Source organism: Budorcas taxicolor, chromosome 15 (assembly GCF_023091745.1).
Source record: "Budorcas taxicolor isolate Tak-1 chromosome 15, Takin1.1, whole genome shotgun sequence".
NCBI lineage: Eukaryota > Metazoa > Chordata > Mammalia > Artiodactyla > Bovidae > Budorcas > Budorcas taxicolor.
Window position 1 is genome coordinate 50,913,796 of NC_068924.1, and position 26,549 is coordinate 50,940,344.

Genomic DNA, 26,549 nt, shown 5'->3' on the forward strand with positions numbered 1-26,549 from the left:
TCAGCTCACGCTTTCTCCTCCTAGAATAAGGACAGTTTTCCCAGGCTTCCCAACTCTCCCTTTCCATGTCTCCCCCGTCACCTTCTCACCACAAGGACAGAGGAAGGGCTTTTCCTGTCAGCTGCCAGCCTGCTGGTTGGGAGCTGGGATGTTTTTCTCTTTTCTGAAGAACTGGTTCTGTGGAATTTTCACTTATTTCCCATCAAGGGTCAAGACCCTGCTCTGGGGGTTGCCTCAAGGCTCCACAAGCGTGAGGAGGCTGGCTTTCAGATACACAGGCATGTTGAGCCTATAACAACCTCTGTCATGTGAGTAGCACCTGAAAGTCTGCAGAGTGCCTTCTGGCCAGTGTCTTGCTCGTTCTTCATGACAGTCCCAAGACTAATTGCCTTCATTTCTTCATTTGGCAGATGAGGGAACTGAGGCAGGTAGCAGGTCAGGTTGGGATAAGAGCTCTAAGTCAGGTCATGACATGAGGGAGGGGAATGGGTGGGGATCCACTGGGCTGGATGAGGCTCACGTGAAGGTAGAGTTGACCAAAATTCTGATCTCTTGGGATTGGGCTAGGGGAAGTGGTTTCAGCCTCCAGGGGCTTAGAGAAGGAGAATTTGGCTATCAGAACTGGGAGGATGGAGCAGGCCAGTGCTCCTAAGTGGGCCTAGTGAGGAGCTGGCTGAGGACACAGGCAGCCTCTCACAGGTCAGTGCCCTGCTGAGGCTCAGCCCTTAGTCCACCCTTGTGGACCCGTCAGAGGAGAGGGGAACAAAGACGCCTTTGCATTGCTGTGTGCTCCAGGCAGATCTCTGCCCCTCTCTGGACTCACACTCTGTCTCTACAATGGAACATCAGAGTTGGTCACTGGATACTCTCTTGCAATCCTGGGGAAAGCATCTACAGGGCTGCGAGTGGAAGGCAGGCTCTGGGTGCTCTATGTTGCAGCCTTGGGGGTCCTGAGCTGTGGCCTGTGCCCGCAGATCCCCAGCCTGGGCCCCTGGCCTCTGTTGTGATCCACCAGGGCAGGGACTGGCACAGAGTTGGGGCTCAGGGCCTGGGGTCTGCTTCAGGTTAGGCGGGAGCTGGTGTTGTGAGAAGATCTAGAAAGTCCCATCCATCCCTGTGGATCTCTGTCCCTTACCCTCCCTTATGTTTGTTTATAGTTCTTATCACCAGCTGACCTGCTACATATTTGCTTGTTACCTAAATAAATTTGTCTCCCCTGCTAGAATGTAGCTGCCGTGAGGGCAAGGAGTTTGTTTTGTGCTCTTAGATGCATTGAACATTACCTGCACAGAGAAGGTGCCTAATAAATACTTGTAAAAAAGAAAGAGGAGGAGGACTAGTCTTCGGATGGGGAGAGGCTAGCCCAGACCCACCACCGACCGGCCTGAGGCAGAGTCCCCCTGACTGCCTTCTTATCAGACCCAAGCTCAAGGGTGGATTGAAGCTAGGGATGGGGGTTGGCCTGAGCTCAGACTCCCCCACCCAAGTCACCCTTAATCTGAGGAGCCATCCTCAGTCCCCTGAGGGAGGCCATGGCATCTGGACCTGTGGGCTGAGGACCGGACAATAGAGCCCATTGGTCTCAGGGTCTCCACATCCTTTAATAGACCTTGCAGGCGCTGCTGAGAAAACCAGGTTAGTTATTCCCTGGGGTGGCAGTGAGCGGGGCCAGGACTCTCTGCAGACTTGAGAAAGGCCAGGAGAGGGCTGAGGGGTGGGGTGGAGATGAGGAGAAAAACAGTCATCTGCTGAGTGCCGAGCCCATGGTCTTTAAATGCCACCTCACTCAGTCCTCCCAGCAGCCGTTGGGGTTGACTTGATGGTATCATTCCAGGGATGATCACACTCAGAGCGTGAAGTGACTGGGCAGTGGCTGGGTCAGCTTTGGCTTTAGGGCCTTGAGCTGGAACATTCTTGGGATTTGGGTCCCCGCCCTGCTGCTTGCCAGCTCTGGGCCGAGGCAAGTTACTTCCCCTCCTCGATTTCTCGGTTTCCTCATTGGCTGTCTCCGGGGATGACTGTGAGCCGTACATGTGACAGCTGGGGGCACAGGAACTGACCAGGAGGGACCGCTCCAGGAGTCAGAATTTTCCCAACTCTTGACGGAGCTGCGTGGCGCTCACTGCCTCCTGGGTGAGTGTTCTGGGTCAGTGCCCTGAGGGTGCTAGCAGAGTGCCGCCACCCCCACCCCCCCCCCCCCCACCCCCAGGGCCAGAGCCTGGCACAGGGATCACCTGCAGCCACTTTGGCTCATTGCAGGTCATGAGCCCACTCTCTCATGGAGAGAGAGTGTGACCGGACTTGGGGGTCCTCCTCCCTTCTTTGGCCTGATTGTGGCTAACGCTACATTCTGTGCAGAGCAGAGGGTGGAGGAGACAGCGACGATGTGGGGACTGGGCTATGAGGAGGAGTGAACAGTCCAGGCAGGACTGGGGGTCACACAGGCCTGGTCTGAGTCATTTTCCCTCTCTGGGCCTCAATTTGTAGAATGGGGGTAACAGTGCTCTCCCCTGAGCTTGGAAAACTAAGTGTTATATGCTGATGAGCACCCCTCAGAGTGGAGGCTGTGCCCACAGGAGTCTGTGGTGGGAAGAGGCTGGGACCGATTAGGACCAGATGGGCATCCATGGAAGAGGCACTTGCCTCTGTATGACTGGTAAGGAAAGTGAGTCCGGAGTCCTGGTGTGATTTGTTAAAGGGGAGCACAGCAGGATGAACAGGTGTATCTGGGGGAGCTGGGTTAAAACTTTTCTGGCATTTCTGTTGTCATCCAACTACAACGACACCACACAGGGAACGCTGAGCAGCACCGCCCATGGGATGGGCCCTGGACTCTGGAAGGTACCGGGGACGCACGTCTCTTGGCAGCTCTAGAATGGGTCCCGAAGCCAATCCAGGGACAGTCTCTCCACCCGTCTGTATCAGATGAGGTGATAAATGAGAAGGCTGCCTGCAGACTCTGAAGTGCTGGGCCTCTGATGGTGCGTCTGTGTGTGTGCGTTGTGCAAGCCCTTGGGTGTGTTTGCATGAGTGAGAATGTGCAGCTCATGAGTGTGTGTGCACATGTGTGTCTGTGCATGGTCCCCTGACCTGGCTGGGGGGTAACTCCGTGCTGCCCAAGGCTTCCCATTTGGCTGGCACTTTTCTCCCCTAAACTTTTTCCAGTCTCTCTTTCCATGTTTCCTCACTGCTTCTTAGTTTACCAGAAGTGAGCCGTCCGTGGTCAGGAAACAGCAGTTGTCTCTGAGCTCACCGACTCTTCTCCCCTCCAGCCCGTTCTCATCCCATCCTGCCCTGGAGGCCCAGCTGCCCAGTCTGGAGGGCTGGCAGCTCACCTGGCTCCTCTGCACAGCCCACCTGTCACCTGCTTTTCCCTCCAAGGCTCTGTGCCAGCCACTCGCACATCACTGTCCCTTTGGCTCCTCATAAAACCCCCAGCACTGCCTACCCAGGTACTCTTACTAATTTCATTTTACAGGCAAGGAAATGAAGTCTCAGTGAGGGGAAATGGCTTTCCCGACATTACGCATCCCAACTAGTGGCAACAGGGTTTCAACTCCTATGTCACTCCAAAATCTTTATCCTTTACTCTTGCAGCCTACCTAACCAGGGGTGTACTGACTGGTTGACTGAATGAATAAATGTATGAAAGAACAAATGAATAAATCACTCAGTCAATATTGAGCTGAAAGAAAAGGTTAAGTGATAATAACAATGGCTATCATTTATTGAGCACCTACTATGTATTAAGTGCTTCACATGAAAGCAAATGCAGCCAAGATTATTTTTACCCCATTCTGAAGTTGAGGAGGCCGAGGTTCAGAGAAATTAAAGTGTCTTGTCCCATGTTGGACCCAAGATTCTAACTTGTCCTCCCTAGAGGAGGGGTGAGTTAGTGGAGCCTAGTAACAGGTGCCATTGCAACAGAGGCCTGTCAAGGCTCTCAGGAAGCTGTGTCTATCGGGCCCTCCCCAGTGACACCCACCCTCACCCCTCTTATCCTGGAGCCATTTCCCTATTTGTATCTGAAGTGGGTTTCTCTTTCAGTCTGAGGTAGGGATCTGCTGGCCCAGCTCTGACTGTTCCTCTCTGACTGTGGAGGTACCTTCCTGTTACCCCTGCCCCAGAGCCAGCCCTGTCATTAACTGCTCCCATGTGAGGGCAGACCTGGGCAAGATGCAAGTGTGGGTCTATGGAGATGGCCTAGGCTGGCTCAGTGGCATATGTGCCAAGCCCTGTGCAGCGTGCCAGGGGCCCAGAGGTGAGGAGACCTAGTCTTTGGCTTAAAGAACTCATGGGCTGGTACTGAAGCCTGGATGAGTTAGATCTGTAGTGGGGGCAGAGCCTGGCATCCTGACTCCCTGTGCAGCACTGATTTTTATGTCCTGGAACAGAGAAGAGGTTGTTCTGTGACCCCAGGAGAGAGCTGACCTGTGTTGTCTAAGAGGCAGATCTCAGCTCAAAGAGATGACAATAGCTCTGTCAAGTCAGGAGGATGAGAATCAGCCATTCATTCATTCAGAAGTTCTCGAAGAGCCTTCTGTTGGGAGGCAGAGTGGGGGTGGGGGACACTCTGCACAGAGAAAAAAAAATCAGATGTTGAAATCAGAGTTGGGTTTGCATCTAGGTACCAGCATTTGCTGGCCATGTGATTTCAGACAAGTCATTTGACTTCTTGGAATCTCAATTTCCCCATCTGTAAAATGAGGTACTAAAACCTACCTGGCCAGCTCATGGAGTAGACAAAAGAAAATACTGCACATAACATTACCTGTAGGTTCTTAGGGAGGTTTGGGGCTTCCCAGGTGGTGCTAGTGGTAAAGAACCTGCCTGCCAATGCAGGAGACATAAGAGACATGGGTTCGATCCCTGGGTTTGGGAAGATCCCCTGGAAGAAGGCATGGCAACCCACTCCAGTATTCATGCCTGGAGAATCCCATGGACAGAGGAGCCTGCCAGGCTATGGTCCATAGGGTCGCAAAGAGTCAGATACAACTGAAGCGACTTAGCACACACATAGGAAGGTTTAATTCACTTCCTTCCTCACCCTGGAGAGCTCGTTATGAGGGAGGAGATATTCCTTTAAGTAGCAGCGAAACCATCATCAGTCTGATGGTTGAGGCAAGAGATAAGACTTTTAAGGTGTTAGAATGAACCCTCCAGATTGACAAACATTGACATTATGGTGCGCAGTCTCATTTCTCATGTCACAGAGGGAAAATAGAAGCACAGAGAGGCTGAGGTTTGAGGCAGCCTAAAATACCTCTGCTGTAGAAAGTTGCTCAAATAAAACAGACAATAGATTAAAAACTGAACAGTCACTAGCCTAGGTCTCCTGACCAACTTGGAAAACTCCACTGTCAGACTCTCAGACTTAGTGAGTCACTGAGGACCTACTTGTGCCAGGCCCGCACCATGGCTATGTTATAGATTTATCTTTACAGCAACAGCAACAACCATGAAAGGTTAATACTGTCACCCACATCTAGTCAGCGGGGAAACTGAGACTCAGAATTTTATATCACCTGCTCAGGGTCATACAGCTAATATTAATAGAAGCTGAGACAGGATGCAAAACCAGGACAGTCTGGCCCTGAAAACTACGCTTCTCCTACTCTGTGGGGCACTTGTTCCACCAAAGGTGTCAGGCCTTAGATCAGAAATAGCTATACTGCAAAGGTAAAATATAAACAATAACCAAAAGGGAGTAATTAGGAAACTGTAAATCAAAATCACAGTATGAGACCACTTTATGCCTGCTTGGATGGAAATAAGGAAAAAGACAAGACAGTAACAAGTGCTGGTGAGGATGTGGAGAAATTGAAACTCTCATATGTGGCTGATAGGAATGTAAAATGGGGCAGCCCCTTTGGAAAATTTTATCAGTTCCTCAGAAGTTAGACATAGAGTTACCGTATGACCCAACAGTTCTCTTCTTAGGTGTGTGCCCAAGAAAACCGAAAGCAAACATCCACGTGAGCACCACCGTTGGTTTATCCATTCTTCCATCCGCGGACATTTAGGCTGTTTCTACCTTTAGGCTGTTGTAAAGAACACTGTTAGGAACATTGGTGTATAAATATCTGTTTGAGTCTTTGCTTTCCCTTCTTTTCACCTAGAAGTGAAACTGGATCTTTTAGTAGTTCTGTGTTTGTTTCTTTCTTTGTTTTGAGGAACTGCCGTTACTGTTTTTCACAACCGCATCATTTTACATTCCCATCAGCAATGTCCAGGGGTTCCAGTATCTGCACATCCTTGCTGACACTTGCTATTTCATGTTTTTTCTTATAATAGCCACCCTGATGACTGCGAAGTGTGTTATCTCCATATGGTTTGGGTTTGCATTTTCCTACTGATTAGCTTTGATGAGCATCTTTTCAAAACACAGGTTTTGAGTGCTTATTAGTCATTTGGATACATTCTTTGGAGAGTATCTATTCAAGTCTTTACCAATTTTTGAATTGCTTTTTTTTGTAGTTGTTGAATTGTAGAAGTGAGTTCTATATATATTCTGGATACTAATCCCATATCCTATGTATGATTTGCAGTTATTTTCTCCCATTCTGTGGGTTGCTTTTTGCTCTGTTGATGGTATCCTTTAATGCTCAAAAGTTTTCAGTTCTTATGGAATCCAATTTATTTTTTCCTTTGTTGTCTGTAGTTTTGGTATTATGTTGGTTAGGGATATTTTGATTGCATATGACAAATGCTATTAATTTGAACAGGAACTGTATTAGTGAATGTAAAGAAAAATTCAGAAGTAGACCTAGATCAGATATGGTTAGATCCACCAATTACAGTGATGGCATCAGTACTCTCTCTTTTTATATCATTGCTCCTGATTTTCTTTTCTTTTTTAAATATTTATTTTTTTGGCTATACCAGGTCTTAGTTGTGACCTGTGGGATCGCAACCCAGGCTCCCTGCATTGAGAGTGCAGAGTCTTAAGCACTGGACCACCAGGGAAGGTCTTCTCTTGACCTTCTACTGGACTACTACATTCTCATCCAAGTCCTTTCCGAAGCACCAGGCTTCCATGGCCCTCGCGGCTAATAATCCTGGGAGGGAAACTTTCATGCTGATTCTACCAAAATCCTGGGGTATACCCTAATTGGTTTCCCCGAACCAATCACTGGTAAGGGGTCTGGATGGATGCTCTGACTGACCAGCTCTGGGTCAGGTGCCCACTTTGAATGAACAAGGTTACCATGGCATGGAGGAGGGGGCTCCCCACAGCCAGAGATGCTTGACAGGCAGAGGGGGTCCAGGAATCCAATGGGCAGCTGGGCTTAGGAGGCTCTGTTTGAAAAGTCATACCTCGTCTCCGATTTCCCATGGGGGCTTCTGGAAGTAGAGGGAATCCTTCTAGTTGACTCCTTAAGACTTCCTGGAGGAGGCAGCATTTATGGGGCCCTATGATTAGTGAGAAGGTGAACCTTAGCAAGCCAGGTCCCAGGCAGGTTGGGCAGAGCAGTGGAGAGGCTGGACTGGCCTGTCACCTGAGTGCCTCCCTACCCCAGCCCTGGTGCACGGTAGGAGCTAAGACTATAGACTCTGATCCATACTGCCTGGGTTTATAGCCCGTCACTCCTTCTACCTGTGCTACCTTGGGCAAGTCAACTAACCTCTCTGTGCCTCAGTTTTCCCACTTGAAGTATAAAATGGAAACAACACCAGTATTATCTCATAGGTCATGCTGAGGATTAAATGGGGTATTGTGTATCCGCCACACCAGGCTCAGCTCTTGCATCATTATTATTATAAGTTTGATCCGCTTTTCTGACTACACACGCTGGCACACTGGCTGCTCCAGCTGTGTTCACCGTCCTTCCATGTGCCTCATCCAGTCTCTGCCCTTGCTGTTTTCTTGTCTGAAACGCCCTTGGCCTCTGTGGACACTTGGCCATTTTGTTGCTGCCTCCTCTATCGAGCCTTCCCTACCCCCAGAACCATCACTCCCTGCCTGGGCTTCCACCAGGCTCTGGAACAGGATGTCTGCCTCGGACTGTGGGTCTTCAGGTACTTGTATGTTCCTTTTCTATGCTGAGCTCCTGAAGGTGGGATCTGGGTCTCCCATGTCGTTGAGTTCACAGCCGGAGCCTGCCGCCTGCCCTGTGGAGCGATCCAGGGGCACAAACAGCACCGACTGGGACACGATGGAGAGCACAGCTAGTCTCAGCAAGTGAGAATGGCTTGGCGCCCTGTGGTTTATGTGCGAGTGGATGGGTTGCATGTGAATGCTGAGAACAGAGGGATCAGCAGAGACTAGGCTTGTTCTTATCCCCAGGCACTGGGAAGCCATACAATGCTTGGACGGGGGAGCACTGAGGTTAGGTTTTTGCTGAGCAAGGACCTCTCTAGCTGCAGAAAGGGGATGCGTTGGCTGGGGAGGTGGAAGACACGGAGTAGGAAGTGGCTGCTGAATAGGCTGAGGCAGGGACTGCAGGATGAGAGGAGGGGACAGCCTGACAGGTATAAAGATGGAGAACAAGCAGAGCTTGGTGACTAATTTGAAGTGGGGCCTTGGGTTTCCCATCGGGGAAATGCAGTGAGTGGGGCCCTGCCCACCGCCCCCTGCACCAGCCTCTCCTCGTGAGACTGGAGGGTAGCCGTCACGTGGCACTGATCACGGTAACCAGTTAGTAACCGTCTCTCCAGGGCAGTCCCATATACCTGCCACAGTCCATTCACTCCCCTGAGTAGGGTCAAGGTCAAGCACAAGGCCAGACATGGAGGGGGCTTGGTCAGGTCTGCAGGCTCTAGGGACCAGAGCCAGGCCTCCTCACCAAGCCCCAAAGGGAGACCTGGGTGTGCTAATGGGATCATTTGTCCCCTTAGACAGAGTGGGGCCTGGGCTCCTCTGCCAGCCCAGACCCTCGCTCCTGGGAGCACATGGTTTCTTCCTGTTTTGACCTCCTCAGCCGTGTCTCCCAGAGGCTGGTAAGGAAGGGAAGTGTGCCCTAGGAACAGCGCTGGAAACAGTGCTGAGCACTGGGGCCAGGCCATAGCCAGGTTCTGTTGCAGGAGGAATTCCACCCCTCCCCAGCTGAGTGTCCTCAGGAATCATGAGTCCAGCCCCACGCAGCAGGGCTGAGACTGGTGGTGATTCAGTTGTGCAGTCGTGTCCAACTCTTACGAGCCCATGGACTGTAGCCTGCCAGGCTCCTCTGTCCATGAGATTTTCCAGGCAAGAATACTGGAGTGGATTGCCATTTCCTTCTCCAGGGCATCCTCCTGACCCAGGGATGGAACCCCCTTCTCCTGCCCTGCAGGTGGATTCTTAACCAGCTGAGCTTCCAGGGAAGCCCTAGGGCTGAGACTAGGGCCCAGTGTCTCCCACACCTGACACTCATTCCAAGGCCCATAGAGCTGTGTTTATCCCAGGAGCTGAATGCCTGTCTTCTCTGGGCCCCAGTTTCCTTAGCTGCTGAAAGGGTGTGAAGGAGAAGAGGAGAGAACTCAGGAAGCTGTAAGACCCCTCTCCCCACTCAGAAATGGGAGGGCCCACGTGGGCTGGGCAGTTGGAACAAGTCATCCTTCTGGGCCCCTCTGAGTCCCCGTCTACCAAAGCCACACCCTTGCTTCCCCTGGGAAGAGACTGGGGTGGCAGGCTGGGGGACAGGTTCAAGGACAGAAGACCTCCATAGACTCTACAAGGCTGTAGACCAGGGAGGCCCTAGGGCTGAGACTAGGGCCCAGTGCTCTGGGCCTTGGGTTCCCATCTGTGATCTGAGGACTGGAATGGGTTATCTCTGAGACTTTAACCCCTCCAGTCTGTCTTCCCAGCAAGACGGCTGTCAAAGCTTGTCCAAGGGGTGCAGAAGGGGAGAGAGCCTGCTGTGAGCCAGGCATTCAAGGCCCCTGATTTAGCCCTACCACAAGCTGGCTCTGCAGCCTCCCTTTTCCAGGGCTGGGGCTCCTCTTCAGGCCCTGTTGTCTCACATTCGATCCATCCTCCATCCAGCAGCATAAAGAACCTCCTAAATCTCAAATCTGATCACACCTCTGCTCTGCTCTACAAACCATCTAGGGTTCCTTGGTTGGAGCCCATGAGGCAGAGGCCAAATTAGTGGCCTGGCAATTGTGTGGTTTTGGTCCCTTTTGGGACTCACCTCCTGCAAACACAAACACTTGTGGATACCTGTGCCTTTATATCTCCAGCACGTCTCTCTGTGGGGAACACCCTCCCCTTCCTTGTCCATAGTCCACTAAAGAAGCACCTCCTCCAGGGAGCCTTCCTTGATAACCCAGGCAGGGATGGGGTCTTCTCTGTCTTCCCAGGGGCCCCATCTGTCTTTCCATCAGCTGAGACTTTCCAAGGACAAAAACCAAAGCCCAGTGAAATTCCTGCATATCGTAAGGCTCCCTGCAAATGCATGGCAAATGAATGAGTGAATAAGTGAGTGAGTGGGTAGACAAGTAAAGATTGCAAGTGAGGCCATTTCTAAGCTGGCCTGTGATGAAGTTGTGAGTAAGAAGCCCCACTGAGTGAATACCTGCTTGCAGCAGATTCTGGGCTAAGTGTTCTAGGTTCATTACTACATTTGAGCCCCAACAGTGCTGGGAGATGGGCATTGTTATGTCTATTTTATCATTAAGGATACTGAAGCTCAGAGAGGTAAAGTCACTGTTAATAAGTTGCAGAGCCAGGATGGAAACCAGGTCTGCCAGGTACCAAGATCTGCTGAGGGAGCTGTGATGGCTGGCAGAGGGTTGGAGATGCCAGGAATGGACATTTGACTCTAACTGACCTGGACCCCACCCAGGGGTCAGAGTAGGTTTGGCAAAGTATATGGGAGTAATGGGGAGAATTAGAATAACTGGGCTTGAATAGTTCTGGGTTTTCCAGGGAGCTCTGAGGAGAGACCCACTCCCACTCTGGGAGTGGATCCTCGTATTTTGTATGATCAGGGCTGATACTGGGGGATAGCCGAGTGAGCTTTGTGCCCCCACCCTCACCTGCTCTGTGATCAATAGCCCACCCTAGTCTGTGATACAGACAACTGATGTTTTCTCAAACAAATATCATGAGCTATGTAAAGGTATCAGTCCTCTCACCTACCTCTCCAGAATTCCCCAGTTCCCCCTAAACAGATGTTCTGGTGGTACCATGCCTATGCAGAGCCCCACCCCAAATTCCCAGCAGAGTCCAGGCTTTTTCCTGGAAGCCACAGATGAGGCTCCCCTCCCCCCAGCCCTGCACCAGCCTCAGCAGGAGTGACACCAAACAGAAGTCACCTCACAGTGGCCTGTTTTTTCTGAAAGCCTTTGGCATCAAGGTCACTTCTGAGATTGAGATTTCCTTGTGATGGGGCTCAGATAGTCACTGGTTCCCAGGCCCCATCTCACCTCGAAAGACAGAGCCCACTGCTCTCCCCTGAGCTGGGCCCAAAGACTCCCTGCTTTACCGTGCCTGGGGCTCAACTGTATGGGTGTGAGAAATGGGGGCAGAGAGGGCGGAAGTGGAAGCAGAGCAGCAAGGACTCTTCCAGAAGCTTGATTGTGAAGGAGGAAGACTGTGCTTCTTCCTCCTGGAGAGACACAGGTCAAGGAAGAGGTGTTGCTAAGAGGAGAGCTGAGCATGGAGAGTGTTGTGGGCTGAGGGAAGGAGCCAGCAGGGGCGAGGGCGGGGGCCAGCCTTGTATTTATTTCTGTGACCCAGGGAGTTGAAGGAGGCGCCTCTGAAAGGCGTTCCTTTGCTCTGAAGGATGAGTTGCAGGCTGTTGGGGTTGAGAGAAGGCCCAACAAGAAATATGGGGCAAAGTTTTGGATGAGAAGGGAGAGAGGCTGCTCTGGGACAGGCAGAAGTTTGGGAGCTCAGCCAAGCTAAGTGGCTATGAGTTCCTGGGCTTCAGGGCCCTGGGCTGAGTCGAGTCCTTCATCCACATTTGGCTTGGCAGTGCTGGGCTGAGCAGGCTGCTGGTGCCAGGGATGAGGGATACAAATGGAGGAGCTGTGATCTCAGGAGTCTGGTGTCTTGGGGTTAAGGGCCAGGCTGGCAGGGGAAGGGAGAAGGGCCAAGAAGATGCTGGCCCAGTGCTGGAGGCCTCCAATTCAGAGGCCCTGGTGCAAAGGGAGTGATGGTGTGCAGGCTGGAGGCTCTTGGGGGAGAGCAGGGTAGAGCTGGGCCAGTGTAGGAGGTGGAGGAGACAGAGACCTTGGACAGACCAGGAGGAATAAGCAGGCAGCCCAGGCCCACGCAGCCATGTCCTGTTCACCCTTCTCAGCTGGGACTGCCCATAGCCTGAATCTCAACACACACCACCAGTTAGGGGCAGCTCCACGGGTCTTTATCGGCCCCCAATCCCCAGCACACACACTGCAAGTACCAAATGCAGCTTGCGATATAAACACAGCCTTGAGTCAAGTTCCCTATGAGCCATCAGATTTCTGTTCCTAAGTCTACTCTGTTCTCAAACTAGCCCTAGAAATTCATCCATCCATCCATCCATTCAACAAATATTTATTGAGTACCTACTATATGTCAGGCACCACCCTAAGCACTGGGGATGCAACAGTGAATAAAATATGAAAATCCCTGCCCTGGTGAAGTTTATGTTCTGATGGGAGGAGATAGACAATAAGCAAACACATAAAATGATACATTTAAAGATAGTATGTGCTCCCCTGTCCAATAAACCATTGATGTCTCAAAAAAAAAAAAAAAAAAGATGATAAACACTAAGGAGAAAAACACAGCAGAAGAGGAGATGAGTGTGTGCTGGTGGGAGGTTTAGTTTTCACTGGAGTGGAGGGACAGGGCCTCATCAGGAAGATGTCATTTGAGTGACCACCTGAAGGAAGTAAGGTCTGTCCTATGTTTTTCATACACACTCCACACACCAAAGTGTACTCCACAGCAAGACCCCCTGCAGCACCCAGTGCCCCTCCACTCAACACCCTGAGCCTGGCAGGTGCCTGACTTTGCTCTCTTCCTCCCAGGCCACCTCTCAGATGCCTACAATGGACTGTTCCTCCCATACTGGGTTGGCCACAGATGGGACCCCAGTCCCACATATGAAGATGAGGAAAGAGGCCATGCCCCCCTCACAGTCCCCAGGCAGGGAGTGAGACACGATGGAGGCAAAGGGCTTTGTCCCCAGGTTTGGAACTGGTTATGGCCTCCTGACCTCTTGCCTGGTTTCTGGGCTCCACCACTGGGTTCCCTGGGCCTGGACATGCACCCTGGACTTGCTGATGGGAATGAAGACCAGTTGATGAATAGTCTTGGGACAGTCTCTGCAGGGTGTCCTGAGGGATTGGGGGCAGCCAGCTTCAAGGCCCCAAAGGCAGGTTAGACTGGGGAAGAGAAGCAGTGATGGGGGCAGCACTCAGGCTTGGTATGACAAAGCGTATGTCTCAGTGAGTTCTCTCAAAGTGAAATGCAGTGACCTAGGAGAAAAGGGGGCTTCCTGGTAGCTCAGCTGGTAAAGAATGAGCTCCCTGTCATGGGGAGTATGTGAGCAGGGGCCAGACAAGCCTGTCAAAGAGGCTTCAGGGAGCCTCCTTCTCTGATGGGTGGAGGAGAGCTCTGTATCAGATGCTCTTAAGATGTCTCTGGCCTGGTGATCCAGAATGCAGAGACTTATCATTGACCCCTGAGCTCTGGGGTCCAGGTGGGCCTTTTGTCTCTGCCAGGTGGGCTCAGATGCTGGAGATGGTCACAGCAGGGCCAGGCCAGGGGGCTGCCTTTTGTGGGTAGTGAGGGATTCCTCTGAAGTTTTCTCTGCACCCAAACCTTGCCTGTGAGAGTTGGAGACATAGTTACCTACCTTTGGGGCCTCTGTGTCTGTCTGTGAAGTGGACAGGACCGTAACCTGCAGTAAACATTCAGGCAGTGTGGGTGGTCTGCCTTTCCTGAGGGTCAGCGGCTGGGGGACGCAGGTAGGCTCAGAGGTGCTATTTCTGTGGCCGTGACCTTCATTCCCCCTGACAAGTCCTCTGTGTCATCAGCCAAGATAAAGATCTGATTTGATTGTTTTGTTTTATTTTATTTTGCCAGGCAGCACCAAGGACAGAGCCCTGAGGCTCATCTTTACAGACTGATCCACTCGTCCGGCATTTGCCAGTGCCTCTTGGGAGCTGGAGCCTGTGCTAGTCTCTGGGGCCACAGAGAGAAAGCAGACCTTGTCCCCAGTTCCTAACAAAGTTAGAGAAATGAGGGTGTCTGGCTAACATTGTCCCTTGAGTTGTTCTTTTCTCCCCTGACTCCTGGTCTCCATTCCTTTGTCCTATCTCAGGCCACTGAGTTCCCGAGAGACAGGATGGAGTTGTGGATTTACTGTATACTTTGAGAAAATTCCTGATCTCTCTGGCGTCAGTTTTCCTGTAGGGAAAATGTCACCTCTCTTCCTGAGCATAGACTTTATCATTATTCAGATCTGTGTACTACCCCTGGCTCACCTCTGACTCACCATGTCACCTTGGGCAAGTCACCAGCCTTCTCAAAGCCTATTTCCTTGTCTTGTAAATTGTGGATAAACAGCTCACCACATAGGGCTGTCGAAAGAGTGAAAGAGATCCTGCCACAAAAGCACTTAGCTGTGTGGCTGGTACCTTCTGGGTAGCCAAGAAGCTATAGCAGTAAAGTTGTTTGGGAAAATGAGGCTTGGGGAGGTGAAGTGACCTGCCCAGGATCACACAGCAAGGGAGTGATGAGTCTAAGACTAGACCCTGGATTTCTGCCTTTCTAGTTTCCTTCTCAGGAGATATTGAGATGGCTGGTCACTCCAGAAGCTGATGGGAGAGGGGCTCTCCTCATGGCAAATGAATGGGGGGCGCTTCCTGGCTGCCCCCATGGAATCCAGGCGGGACCTGACAGTCCCTCAGTCACTGCCTGCCCCTCTGCTGGTATCCTTCAGGCTCATGGCCAGTTCCAGCCTCCACTGCAGGGATATTACGATTCTAAGGCCAAAGCTGTAAAGATGGGCTGTTGGGGGCAGCCCATGGGGAGGGGAGGCAGCGGGGTGCAGGACTGTAGGCAGGACTCCTGATTTTAAGTGACAATCCTAGGTTAAACAGACTGAAGCATAAGGGGAACGTATTAGCTCATGCCTTCAAAAAGTCAAGTGCAAGGTAAATCTCCAGGCATAGCTGGAATCAGGTGCTCGATGGTGTTCTCAGGAACACCTCTGTGTGTTCCCACCTCTCAACTCTGCCATCCCTTGGCTTTATTTTGGACAGTCTCCTCCCTAGTGGTAGTATCTTCAGTTTGTAGGATAGTGCCAGGCACATAGGTAACCTGGCTCCAGCAGCTCCAGGCTCACTTCCTACTAGCTTTGCAAACCCATTGGGAGACCTCACTCCTTTCCAGTGTTCTAGCAAACACTCCAGAATTGGAGGTGCCCAGTGAAGGTTGCCCATCCACCCCTGAGCTAGTTACAGGGCCTGAGGAACCCACTCTTGTCTCATTGGCAGATCTAGGTCACAGGCCTTTCACTCCCAGATCCTCAAGGCTCCAGGGAAAGAAGGAGGGGAGGCTGTCATCATGAGAGGGGTCTGGGAATTAGGTGGGAGAAACTACAGAGGAGCAGAACCATGATGGCCTGCAAAACAAGCCAGACAGCTGGACCCGGGCCGTTTCTTCCCCAGTGGACTAGAGCCTAGTTATCTGGGAGGATAAGTGGGTTTTGAAGGTACTAGTGGAGGCTGTCAGCCATGTGCACCCCTTGCAGCTAAACAGCAGGGTCCTTCATGAAGGGAGATCCAAGTGGTGCACCTCCATGGGGAGATTTTTAAAGTGGGACAGACTGGGGGGTCCAGGCAAAAACAAAGACACTCTCACACTGGCGCTAGGGAAGAGGGCTTACTGAAAGGTCCTGGAATCTCTCAGAACCCTGGTCGCGAGGTGCTGCAGCCCCATGGGCATGGACTTGGAAAGTTGGCCGTTATGGATTCTCCTTCTTCCGGCAGGGGTTGTCTGTTGCAGCTGGCTCTCTGGGCTGTGCTCTGTGGCATAGTGCCTCACCCCAAGACTGCCTGTGACTTCTCAGCTCTTTGCCCACTAGGTCACCATGATCTCAGACCTCCTCATACACACACGTGCCTAAGAGAGAAACTCTTGCTAACTTTGCCAGGCCTCAGCTTCCTCTTCTGCAAGGTGGGGTTGGTAACTGTGAAGAGTAAATGAGATAATGGCATGTGAAGTACTGGCAACTCTGAAGAGTAAATGAGATAATGACTTGTGAAGTATTGTTGCACAATAAGAACATCTGTCCAGACTGTGGTGGGGATTACATGAGCTCACCAATGGGCAGCTGGGGCCTGCACACAGTTGAGCTGCAGGAGAGCCAAGTTTCTTCTTTACTCAACCTGTAGAGGCTAGAGAAAGACTAGAAGCAGCAGCTTCAACTCCCAAATTCCCCAAAGCTGTGGCTTCCCCTTCCTTACATTCAAAATGACTATTTTAGTTCCAGCTTTAATTTCTGTTTAGCAGGAGGTGAGAAGGGGAAGTGGGAAAAGAAAAGAGAAATCAAATTTCCTTTTCTCTGTGTGCCATCCTCCTGCCAAGTTTTGCCTGCTTTTAAAGACAGCCTGGTCCCCCAGGTGAGACCAAAACCCCTCCAGGAGGGGTTGGCTGTGCCCCGGCCCACTGTTCTCTGGGTGCCAGGGAGGAACGGACCTCGGGGATTTAGCCATTTATCTAGTGACAACTCAGGCTCAGAGAGGGTACGTGGCTCACTCTGGGTCACACAGCAAGTTGGTGATGGATCCCAGCTTGTCTGACTCCTCAAGGGAAGGAAGCTGGGTCTTGATCTCTGTCATCCTGTGCCCTTGCTGCTAAGCTCACAGACCTGGGGCGGGGGCGGGGACAGGCAGACAAGAGGGTTTCCAGGCCTTGTTTCCCAGAAGGCAGACAGGCAGGCCAAGGTTAGGAGGCCTCTTCCCTTGTCCAGCCTGGTCTGAGCTGGCTCCTGGCCGTCTGGCAGGTGGTGACTCAGGCTTCCAGCTCTTGCCTCTGGCCAGCAGGCCGCCTCATCCCTTCCCGATAAGAAGGCCTTGGGGCGAGGTTTGGAATGGGATGAGGCTACAGAGTCATCAAAAGGGGTATCTTGAGACTCCAGGATCCAAGGGGCCCAAGGAGCTTCAACCCACCAGTTTTTTCTTAAGTCTAAACTGGATTGCTTCTGCTACAGGCAGAGACCAACCCCAGGCATTGTTGTTTGAACTGAAAGTTGGAAATGGCAGAGATAGTCCCCTCCGAGGGATGAGGGACTTCAGTGTTTCCACCAATAGCGTGCATGGAGTGGAGCTGGGCGGTGAATACTTGGTGTCTGGGAGACACTCCCTGGGTCTCCTCCTCAGCTGGATGGCTCAGCCCTGGCTCTGGGCCCTGCCAGTGTCCCCAGTGGCTCCTGAGAGTCGCCTCACCCAGATGGGGGATCTGAGAACAAGGCTGGAGCTTGTCCGGGCATGAGTGGGAGAAGGGCTGGGGCATGGGTCAGGAGGAATTGAGGTTGGGAACCCAGTCCTGAGGTTGCTCAGCGCCAGCCCCAGGGGCCAGGCTCCCGCAGTGTAGAGACGTGCCCCCAGCCCTCGTCTTAGGGCAGCGGTCGGAAGGCGGCAGGTTGACTATCCTGGGTAGTCTCCTGGCGCCATCTCCTGGCCAGAGGCCCTCAGTGCTGGGAAGAGTGAGGGAATTCTCTGGCTGGACCATCTAAGCGTGGGCTTTGGGCGAACAATGGAAAAGGTGGCTGTATAGTGAGAAAGACCTTGTTGAAATGCCACCAATCTGGGACACTTTGGAAAACTCACTAGCCTTCCTGAGTCTTAGTTCCTTAATTGGTAAAATGGAGAGAATAATTTCCACCACTACCTGCCCAGAACAGCAGATAGAACATCCAGCTCAGGGTGGGCAGTGAAGAAATGAAAGATACCTGGTGCCGATGACCCAGATATCTCTGGAGACTGGGGTGCTCTAAGGGAGCCCAGAGCTGGGCTCGGAGTGGATTCATTCAGTTAACAAACATTTATTAAGTACTTATTGTGTGCTAGGGCAACTCACATACAGAGTTCATTTAATTCTTACAACAGCTTGTGTGGTAGGTACCAATAAACACTCCTGTTTTACAGATGAGAAAACTACAAGGAAGGTTAAGTGGGATGATTCAGAGACAGTGAGTGAAAGTGTCCCAGGCAGAGGAAGCACCATGCGATGGGCCCAGGGGCTGGAAAGCCTGGTGGGGAAAGTCCTGGTGGTGCCACCTGGGCTCTGCTTGAGCTTTTATGACAGGCCACCCTTCCTCATGCTTCCCAACTGGTCCCCTCTTCACACAACTTATTCTGTGCTCTGGTTGCAATATTTATACTTCATTTCTCACATCCTGCCTGGGATGCCCTCTTCATTCTATGTGTCCAGGTCGTCTCTGCCCTTTAAAGCCCAGCAGCAGACATGCCTTCTCCAGAAGCCCTTCCAAGTGGACCCATGACCCATAAGACCTGAACTTTCCCTCCTAGGCCCACCCAGAGGGCAGGAACTGAGACCCAAGCCCTATCCTCGGGCTGACACCTTCAGGAAGTCCTTGGAGCTGCTCCCATTCTTGGGACAGACACCCTGGTGGGGGCTGGGAGTGACCGAAGGAGGTCGTCCTGGGAATCCAGCAGTGCTGGACTGAAGGCCAGGCATCGTTACCCTCCTGAGCTCCAGCACAGCACAAATCAGACCAGGACATCCACCCGGTCAGCTGGCACAAGCGACCTCCTAGCACAGACTTCAATAAGCTTGTGCACAACTGAACAAGTGTTTTGTTTTTAAATATCTGTTTATTTATTTGGCTGCACTGGGCTTAGTTGCGGCCCGCAGGATCTCCACTGCGGTATGCAGGATCTTTAGCTATGGCACGGGGCTCTCTAGAGCACACAGGCTCAGTGGTTGCTGTGCTCCAGCTTAGTTGCCCCATAACATGTGGAATCTTGGCTTCCCAATCAGGGGGTCGAACCCACGTCCCCTGTGGATTGGAAGGCGGATTCTCAACCACTGGACCTCCAAGGAGGTCCCTGACCAAGTGTTTATTGGCAGTTCAAACCTGAATTTTCTCAGTTTGGTCTAAACTTTTGGCCCTGCCAGAGTCACAGTGAGTAGGCACCAAGATAGAATGAGAACCTGGACCTCAAACTCCTGAGCAGGGACCATCCCCTGCACCATTCTGTCCCTGCTCCCCTATTTGCCTCCTCTGCTCCAAATGAAAGACTGTCTCCTCCAGGTCACCCCCTGAGTACTGTCTCCACCACCAGAGCTGGCCCTCTTGGGACGGCAAGGAGCCATAGCTCCTCCTCTGATTGTCCTAATAGCTGGTTCGGTGGTGAGGAGCAGCCAGGGGAGGGCTGGCACACAGGGAGAACGCACCCAGATAAGTTCTTGGGGCATCAACTCTACCCCCACAACCTACACCCCTCACTCCCGGGGAGCTCTGGGGCTGCAGTGTTGAAGGACTAGTGACTGCTACGTGGGGGAACGTGGGAGGATCTGATGGCATATAGTCACTCAATGCATGCTTGTGAAGAGAGGGAAAGAGGAAGGGAGAAGGTGGCTGAGTAAGTGAGTGCCTAGGTGGGTTGTCAGGAGTGAGCTATTGAATGAATGAAGAAAGAGGGGATAAGATTGGAATTGAGCCTGTACACTATTGATACTATGTCTAAAATCGGTAACTGATGAGAACATACTGTATAGCACAGGGAACTCTGCTTAACCCGTTGTGATTACCTGAATGGACACAAGTCCAAAAGGGAGGAGATACATGTATACATATGGCTGATTTGTTTTGCTGTACAGTAGAAACTAACACGACATTGAAAAGCAACTGTACTCTAATAAAATATTTTAAAATTTTAAAATCTAAAAATATCCACACACACCCCCCAAAAAAAGAGAGAATGGAGGGATGGGTGGAGGAGTGACCCAAAAGATGGGTCTGGGTATTACAGCTAAGTGTTAGTCGCTCAGTTGTGTCCAACCCTTTGCTACCCCATGGACTATAGCTCGCCAGGCTCCTCTGTCCATGGAATTCTCCAGGTAAGAATACTGGAGTGGGTTGCCATGCCCTCCTCCAGGGGGATCTTCCTGACCCAGGGGTTGAACCTGGGTCTCCTACATTGCAGGCAGACTTTATCTTCTGGGCCAGCAGGGAAACCCCTCTTTAGGGGTTAAAGAGGGCCCAAAAGTTCTGTAATCACCAAACTACTCATTTGATAGGTGAGAAGACAGAGAGGGCCGAGGAGAAAGGAAGCTGTCAGATCGTTGGGGCTGGCCTTCCACCAGCAGTCTGTCCTCTCCACCTCTCTCTGCATCCTCATCACCCAGTTTCTCCTGCTGGGGTGAGGAGGGTTCCGGGAAACAGAACTTTTCTCCGCCTTCTTGCTCCTTAGATTCAGTTTCCATCAGGCTTTGGTGTGAAGGGCAGCGGGGAGGGGGCAGCCCCCGCAGGGGCTATTTCAGTCAGAGACAGACGTGGCAGGAAACAGAGGAAGCTGCCCTTTCAGAGGTGTTACAGCCCAGGCCGAGAGCCGAAGAGTGGAGAGCTTCATGTCTGGCCTCCCCGTGACCCAACAGACTTGGGGCCACCAAGGCGTGCGTTTCGGGGACAGGAGGCTGTATGTGAGTGTTGGTACATCTCGGGGGCCGTGGGCTAGGGCGGAGAAGGGGGTGGGCAGGCAGGCTGGGTCCAGCACTGACCTCAAGAAGATCCAAGATTTGGGCGAGGGGGTGGGCAGAGAGGAAGGGACTCCACCCAACTGGGGGATCAGAAAAAGAAAGAAGTAAGCTTAGATCTGGAGCTTGATGGACACTGGGTTTTGACAAACAGAGATGGGTTAAATGGCATTTTGTGTGGAGGGCACAGCAAAGATGGGGAGGCTAAAGAGGAAGTCTGGATCTGTGACTGTGAATGGCTGTGTGGCAGTCTCGGGCTCTTAAGAACAGTGAGTGTGGCAGGAGAGGAAGCCGCAGAGTGAAACACTTCATCTGGGTGCAGAGGTGAGGTCCTAGTGAGGCTGGAGGGCTTGGCAGGAGCCTAAATGTCAGGACGAGAGCTTGAGTTTTTCTCCAAAGGGCCAAGGGACCCAGGGAAGGAGAGCCCCTATTATAAAGCACCACATACCACACACACATACACACCCACACACACCCACACACACACACACCCACACACACACACACACGCTGCAGACAGAATGGCTGGTGCCCAGGAAGAGGCTGGGGTGTGGGCACACGGCCCAAGAGTGAGTGACAGATGTGAGGGCCCAAAAGAGCCTACATCAGCCGCTGCCTGGAGGCAGGGACCACACAGGCCCTCCCTGGGGACCAGCTCTTGCCGGGAAGTGGAAGAACCGCTCACCCCGCCCAGGTCCTCAGAGGCTGAGTGGATCAGGAAGCCAGGGTGACAGTCAGGCCCACCTTTCCCGGATCTCCTCGAGCAGCCCCTGCCTCCTTCCAAGAGGACCAGTCTTGCCAGGGAGTGGGAGGCAGAAAACACCCAGAGCAGGAGTGGGCTGAACCGGGAGATCAGGACTGACACTGCTATGTATAAAATAGATAACTAATGAGAACCTGCTGTATGGCACAGGGAACTCACTCAGGACCCTGTGGTGACCTAGATGGGGAGGAAATCCGGAAAAGAGTAGACTTCTGTTTACATATGACTGATTCACTGGACAGCAAGAAACTAACCCACCATTGTAAAAATTAATTAAACAGGGGGAAAAGAGCGCCTGGAAACTCCAGTCACCCGAGTCAGAAGGCTGTCTCTCAGGGTGGTGTCTGAGGGCAACAGACCTCCCCAAAGAGAGTTCAAGGGCACAGCGCGGTTCCTTCTGCCCAGTTCCTCCTCCTCACCACGACCTTCTGTCCTAGCAGGCTGCTATCCTCTCTGACTCTGCCTGCTCCGGCTTCCTCCCCACCTGGGGTCACCCCGGGGGGCCTCTCACCGCTCTCCACCCATGCAAATCTTCTTCAACCACCAGGGACTTGCTCCATCCTCCATCCTTCTCTGGAAACGTCTTCTTTCCTATGCCTCACACTGGTCTCCCCCTTCAGATTGACATATGAATATGACTACATATATGTGTGTGCATGTATCTGTTTCTGCATCCACCTATCTACATCTATACACTGTGCCCCATGCAGCGGGCAAGTAGTGAGTACCCATTAAATGTCTGGCATGTGAAAACATGAGTACTGGAGCGGATAGCCTTTCCCTTCTCCAGAGGATCTTCCCAACCCAGGGATCAAACCCGGGTCTCCCGCATTGCAGGCTGATTCTTTACCAGCTGAGCCACAAGGGAAGCCCCATGTGAAAACAGGAGAACGAAAGAATGGCCGGAACCAATGAATGAATGAACTTTATCCTGCCTGAACTAATCTTGACTTCTCGGCAACAGTGGGGGGACCACTGTACTTCCTCCTCTGGCCTCCACCTTGTGCTTAACTGGTCAGCTGGGTGCCCCACACTCCCAGCACATGGACTATAGCCCCAGGAAGAATGTTTGATAATTAAAGGTGATGTGGGATACAGACTAGAGAATCCAAGCATCATCATTTTTCAGTTACCCAGAAATCAAATTTTAAGTTGGGATAAATTAGTTTGGGAAGTTACATTTTACTCTAATATAACTTTTAAAAATCTTATAACTTTATTAGGTATATTTACATTAAGAGTAGCTCACACTTGCTTATGCCAGGCACTGATCCTCATGACAAATCTATGAGGCGGGTACTGTATTATCCCTTTTTATAAATAGGGAAGCCAAGCACAGGGGTTTATTAATGGGCCAAGGGCCACACAGCTCATATGTGGCAGAGCTGGTATTTGAACCCGGACATCTGGACCAGAGCCCATATGCTTGGCTTCAACCCTCTATTGTTCTTTGAGTGTATTGGCAGGACTTCATGTTTTTTCTGGGCCTCAGTTTCTCTTATCTGTAAAATAGGAAGAGGGGATGATTTGAGTCACTGTCCCAAAGGTTTTCCTTTACAGGACCATTGGATTAAAGTTGTGAATTCTCTCTGGACGAAATGGAAATGCCATTGGGGAGGTGAATATCAACAAGTCAGACGATCCCAAAACGGGACCTCTTAAAACATTCGTGCAGCTGGCTCCCCCAAAACTCAGCCTGAAGGGACGAGTGAAAGGACAAGGTGTAGGATACAAAAGCATGGCATGGCATTTACTAAGCATACTGTGTATCAGGTCTATAACAGTTTTACTGACAAGCACACAGGCCCAGCAAAGGCAAGCAACATTGCCTAGGTAGAACAGCATAGAAGCAGAGGAGTCAGGATTTGAACCAGGCCTGCCTAGCTCTGAAGCTAGATTTATAAGCCTTCCACTCCATGTCCATGGGTCACGCTAAGTTGCCTCCTCTTAGACAGGCAGTTGGGTTCTGGCTCTGACTCTCCTAACTCTCTGAGATTGAGCAGTCAGTGCCCCTAACTGTGCCTGGATTTTCCTCTCTGTAAAGTAGCTGTAGACTTGGTAGGTCCCTCAGCCATTTGCCTTTGTGGGGAAGCTCTTTTCTCTGTGGCCACCAGAGGGCACTGTGGCCTCAGTGGCTTCGCCAGACCTGCCTTTGTAGCCTCAAGTCCAGTGGAAAGACAGAGAGAACTCTTAAATCACCTCCTTTGCAACTGAGCACGCATACACGCAGATCACCACCTTTTCCCCATTTTACAGATAAGTAGACTGCAACCAAAAGAAGGACCATGGATTTGGAAGATGGAGTCCAGGCTGAGAAGGTGAGCACAGCCCTTAGCCCAGAAGTGTGCTGCTGCTGCTGCTGCCAAGACGCTTCAGTCGTGCCCGACTCTGTGCGACCCCATAGATGGCAGCCCACTAGGCTCCCCCGTCCCTGGGATTCTCCAGGCAAGAATACTGGAGTGGGTTGCCATTTCCTTCTCCAATGCATGAAAGTGAAAAGTGAAAGTGAAGTTGCTCAGTAGTGCCGAACTCTTAGCGACCCCATGGACTGCAGCCCACCAGGCTCCTCCATCCATGGGATTCTCCAGGCAAGAGTACTGGAGTGGGTTGCCATAAGTGTGACATTCTGCTAATATTGGTTAATTAATTAACAGGGTCTTCCCTGCCCAGGGCCCCAGTTTGGGCTCTGAGACACAGACCTGGCACTTCTCCTTAAGAGCTTTTTAGTCTGTGGGAAAGAGATAGACAGGCAGGCCTACCATGACTACCATCCCCAAACTCCAGGGAGCCCAGGGAAGATCTGCCTAGCATGATTTAGCGCCTCTGACTATATGACATCCTGAGAGATGGGTGCATCATTCCCCCATTTTCAGATGGGAAAACTGAGACTCAGGTAAGGTATTAATATACTGTGTCACTTGACCAAAGTCACAACACTAGTAAGTAGCAGAAAGTGAAAAATGAAAGTGTCAGTCACTCAGTTGTGTCTGACCCTTTGCAACCCCAAGGACTATAGCCTGCCGGGCCCCTCTGTCCATGGGATTCTTCAGGCAAGAATGGAGTGGGTAGCCATTCCGTTCTCCTGGGGATTTTCCCCACCCAAGGATTGAACCTGAGTCTCCTGAACTGCAAACGGATTCTTCCCTGTCTGAACCACCAGGGAAGCCCAGTTGGGATTCAAACCAAAGCCTGTCACTCTTCTCTTACAGGGGAGCCATTTGACTAGCATTTTGAAGGATGAATAGAAATTCATCAGGAAGGTTGGTGGGAAATGAATATTATAGAAAGAAAATGAATTGGATTTCTCTCAAGTTTGAGCTTTATTGTATTCTGGATTTCGTGAAAGTAAGGGCTGTGAGGGGCTTTGGTGGGGTGGTGAGTATCAGAGATGGTCCAGGTGGGGAAATCAAGGCCCGGAGAGGGACGGGGGCCTACTGGGTGGTCCACGAGTGTGGTCACTGATGGATCGTGTGTTGCTTCCCCAGCCTCTCTGGATGTAGGAAGCCCAGCTGAACAGGCATGGCATGGGGCAATGGCACAGGCCAGGCCCTGGACGCGCCGCCCACCAACTGCGTCTACCGAGAGACCTTCAAGCAACTGCTGCTGCCACCTGTGTACTCGGCGGTGCTGGCGGTGGGCCTGCCCCTGAACGCCTGTGTCATCGCCCAGATCTGCACGTCCCGCCGGGCCCTGACCCGCACAGCCGTGTACACCCTGAACCTGGCCCTGGCTGACCTGCTGTATGCCTGCTCCCTGCCCCTGCTCATCTACAACTACGCCCAAGGTGACCACTGGCCCTTCGGAGACCTCACCTGCCGCCTGGTCCGCTTCCTCTTCTATGCCAACCTCCATGGCAGCATCCTCTTTCTCACCTGCATCAGCTTCCAGCGTTACCTAGGCATCTGCCACCCTCTGGCCCCCTGGCACAAGCGTGGGGGCTGCCGGGCTGCCTGGCTAGTGTGTGGAGCTGTATGGCTGGCCGTGACAACCCAGTGCCTGCCCACTGCCCTCTTTGCCTCCACAGGAATCCAGCGGAACCGCACGGTCTGCTATGACCTGAGCCCGCCCGCCCTGGCCACCCGCTACATGCCCTATGGCATGACCCTCACGGTCATCGGCTTCCTGCTGCCCTTTGTCGCCCTTCTGGCCTGCTACTGCTGCCTGGCCCGTCGTCTGTGCCGCCAGGATGGCCCAGCAGGGCCAGTGGCCCAGGAGCGGCGTGGCAAGGCAGCCCGCATGGCTGTGGTGGTGGCAGCTGCCTTTGCCATCAGCTTCCTGCCTTTCCACATCACCAAGACAGCCTATCTGGCAGTGCGCTCTACACCTGGCGTCTCCTGCCCCGTGCTGGAGGCCTTTGCAGCAGCCTACAAGGGCACACGGCCCTTCGCCAGTGCCAACAGCGTGCTGGATCCCATCCTCTTCTACTTCACCCAGAAGAAGTTCCGCCAGCGGCCACATGAGCTGCTGCAGAAACTCACGGCCAAGTGGCAGAGACAGGGTCGCTGAGTCCACCAGGGCAGGACACCTGGGGGCAGGGCAGCCATTGTGTTTGCCACTGTGACTAGGGCACCAGAAGCTCCACCAGCTCCAAAGCATGCAGAGAATTAGAGCTTAGCCCAGCTGGGCATAGACTGAGGCCCTCACAGACCCCGAAACTTCAACAACTATTTATTAAACCCTTTTTCTGAACCAGGCTCCACGGGTACAGAGAGAGACAAGCCTGGGCCTGGTTCTCCAGAAGGCTCCAAGAAGCCATGGAGAATTCAGAAGTCATGTTAAGCTTCTCACAAAAATACAGTATAACATGTACTATGATTGAGGAGTATGCAACATACTTTGGAGTCACCAATAAAGGGAGTAAAAGAAGATGGGAAACGGAAGTGAGAGCTTCTGGGAAGGGCCATTTGACCTGGGTTTTGAAGGATGAATATGAGCTCTCTGGGGTATGTGCTATGTTCTATTCATTCAGTATATCTTTACTGACACCTTGCGCTTGGGCCTGATTTGGTTCCAGGGCCCCAAAAGAACCATCTCGAGCCTAGCCCCATACAAGCTATCAGTTACTGGAGGTACAGACGCTGATACAGTCATGTCAAGACTGTGACAGAGGGAGGCATGGCTGGGGGGCAAGGGTGCCCA

At 52.0% G+C, this 26,549-nt stretch overlaps 1 protein-coding gene across 2 annotated transcripts; it reads left to right on the forward strand.

Annotated features, from left to right (window-relative positions):
- The first annotated feature begins 2,018 nt into the window (after positions 1–2,018).
- Positions 2,019–26,124, forward strand: P2RY6 (pyrimidinergic receptor P2Y6). Of its 2 annotated transcripts, XM_052653067.1 has the most exons (4): positions 2,019–2,133; positions 23,667–23,728; positions 24,620–24,670; positions 24,896–26,124. In XM_052653067.1, the coding sequence occupies exon 4, from the start codon at positions 24,930–24,932 to the stop codon at positions 25,914–25,916; it is 987 nt and encodes a 328-aa protein (XP_052509027.1). In that variant the 5' UTR covers positions 2,019–2,133; positions 23,667–23,728; positions 24,620–24,670; positions 24,896–24,929; the 3' UTR covers positions 25,917–26,124. The 2 variants fall into 2 exon arrangements, with proteins under 2 accessions (XP_052509027.1, XP_052509026.1); XM_052653066.1 differs by lacking the exon at positions 24,620–24,670.
- Positions 26,125–26,549: the final 425 nt, after the last annotated feature.

What these genes read in the sequence shown, in the direction of transcription:
- P2RY6 (XM_052653067.1), top strand. Translation starts at nt 24,930, where the DNA reads ATGGCATGGGGCAATGGCACAGGCCAGGCCCTGGACGCGCCGCCCACC.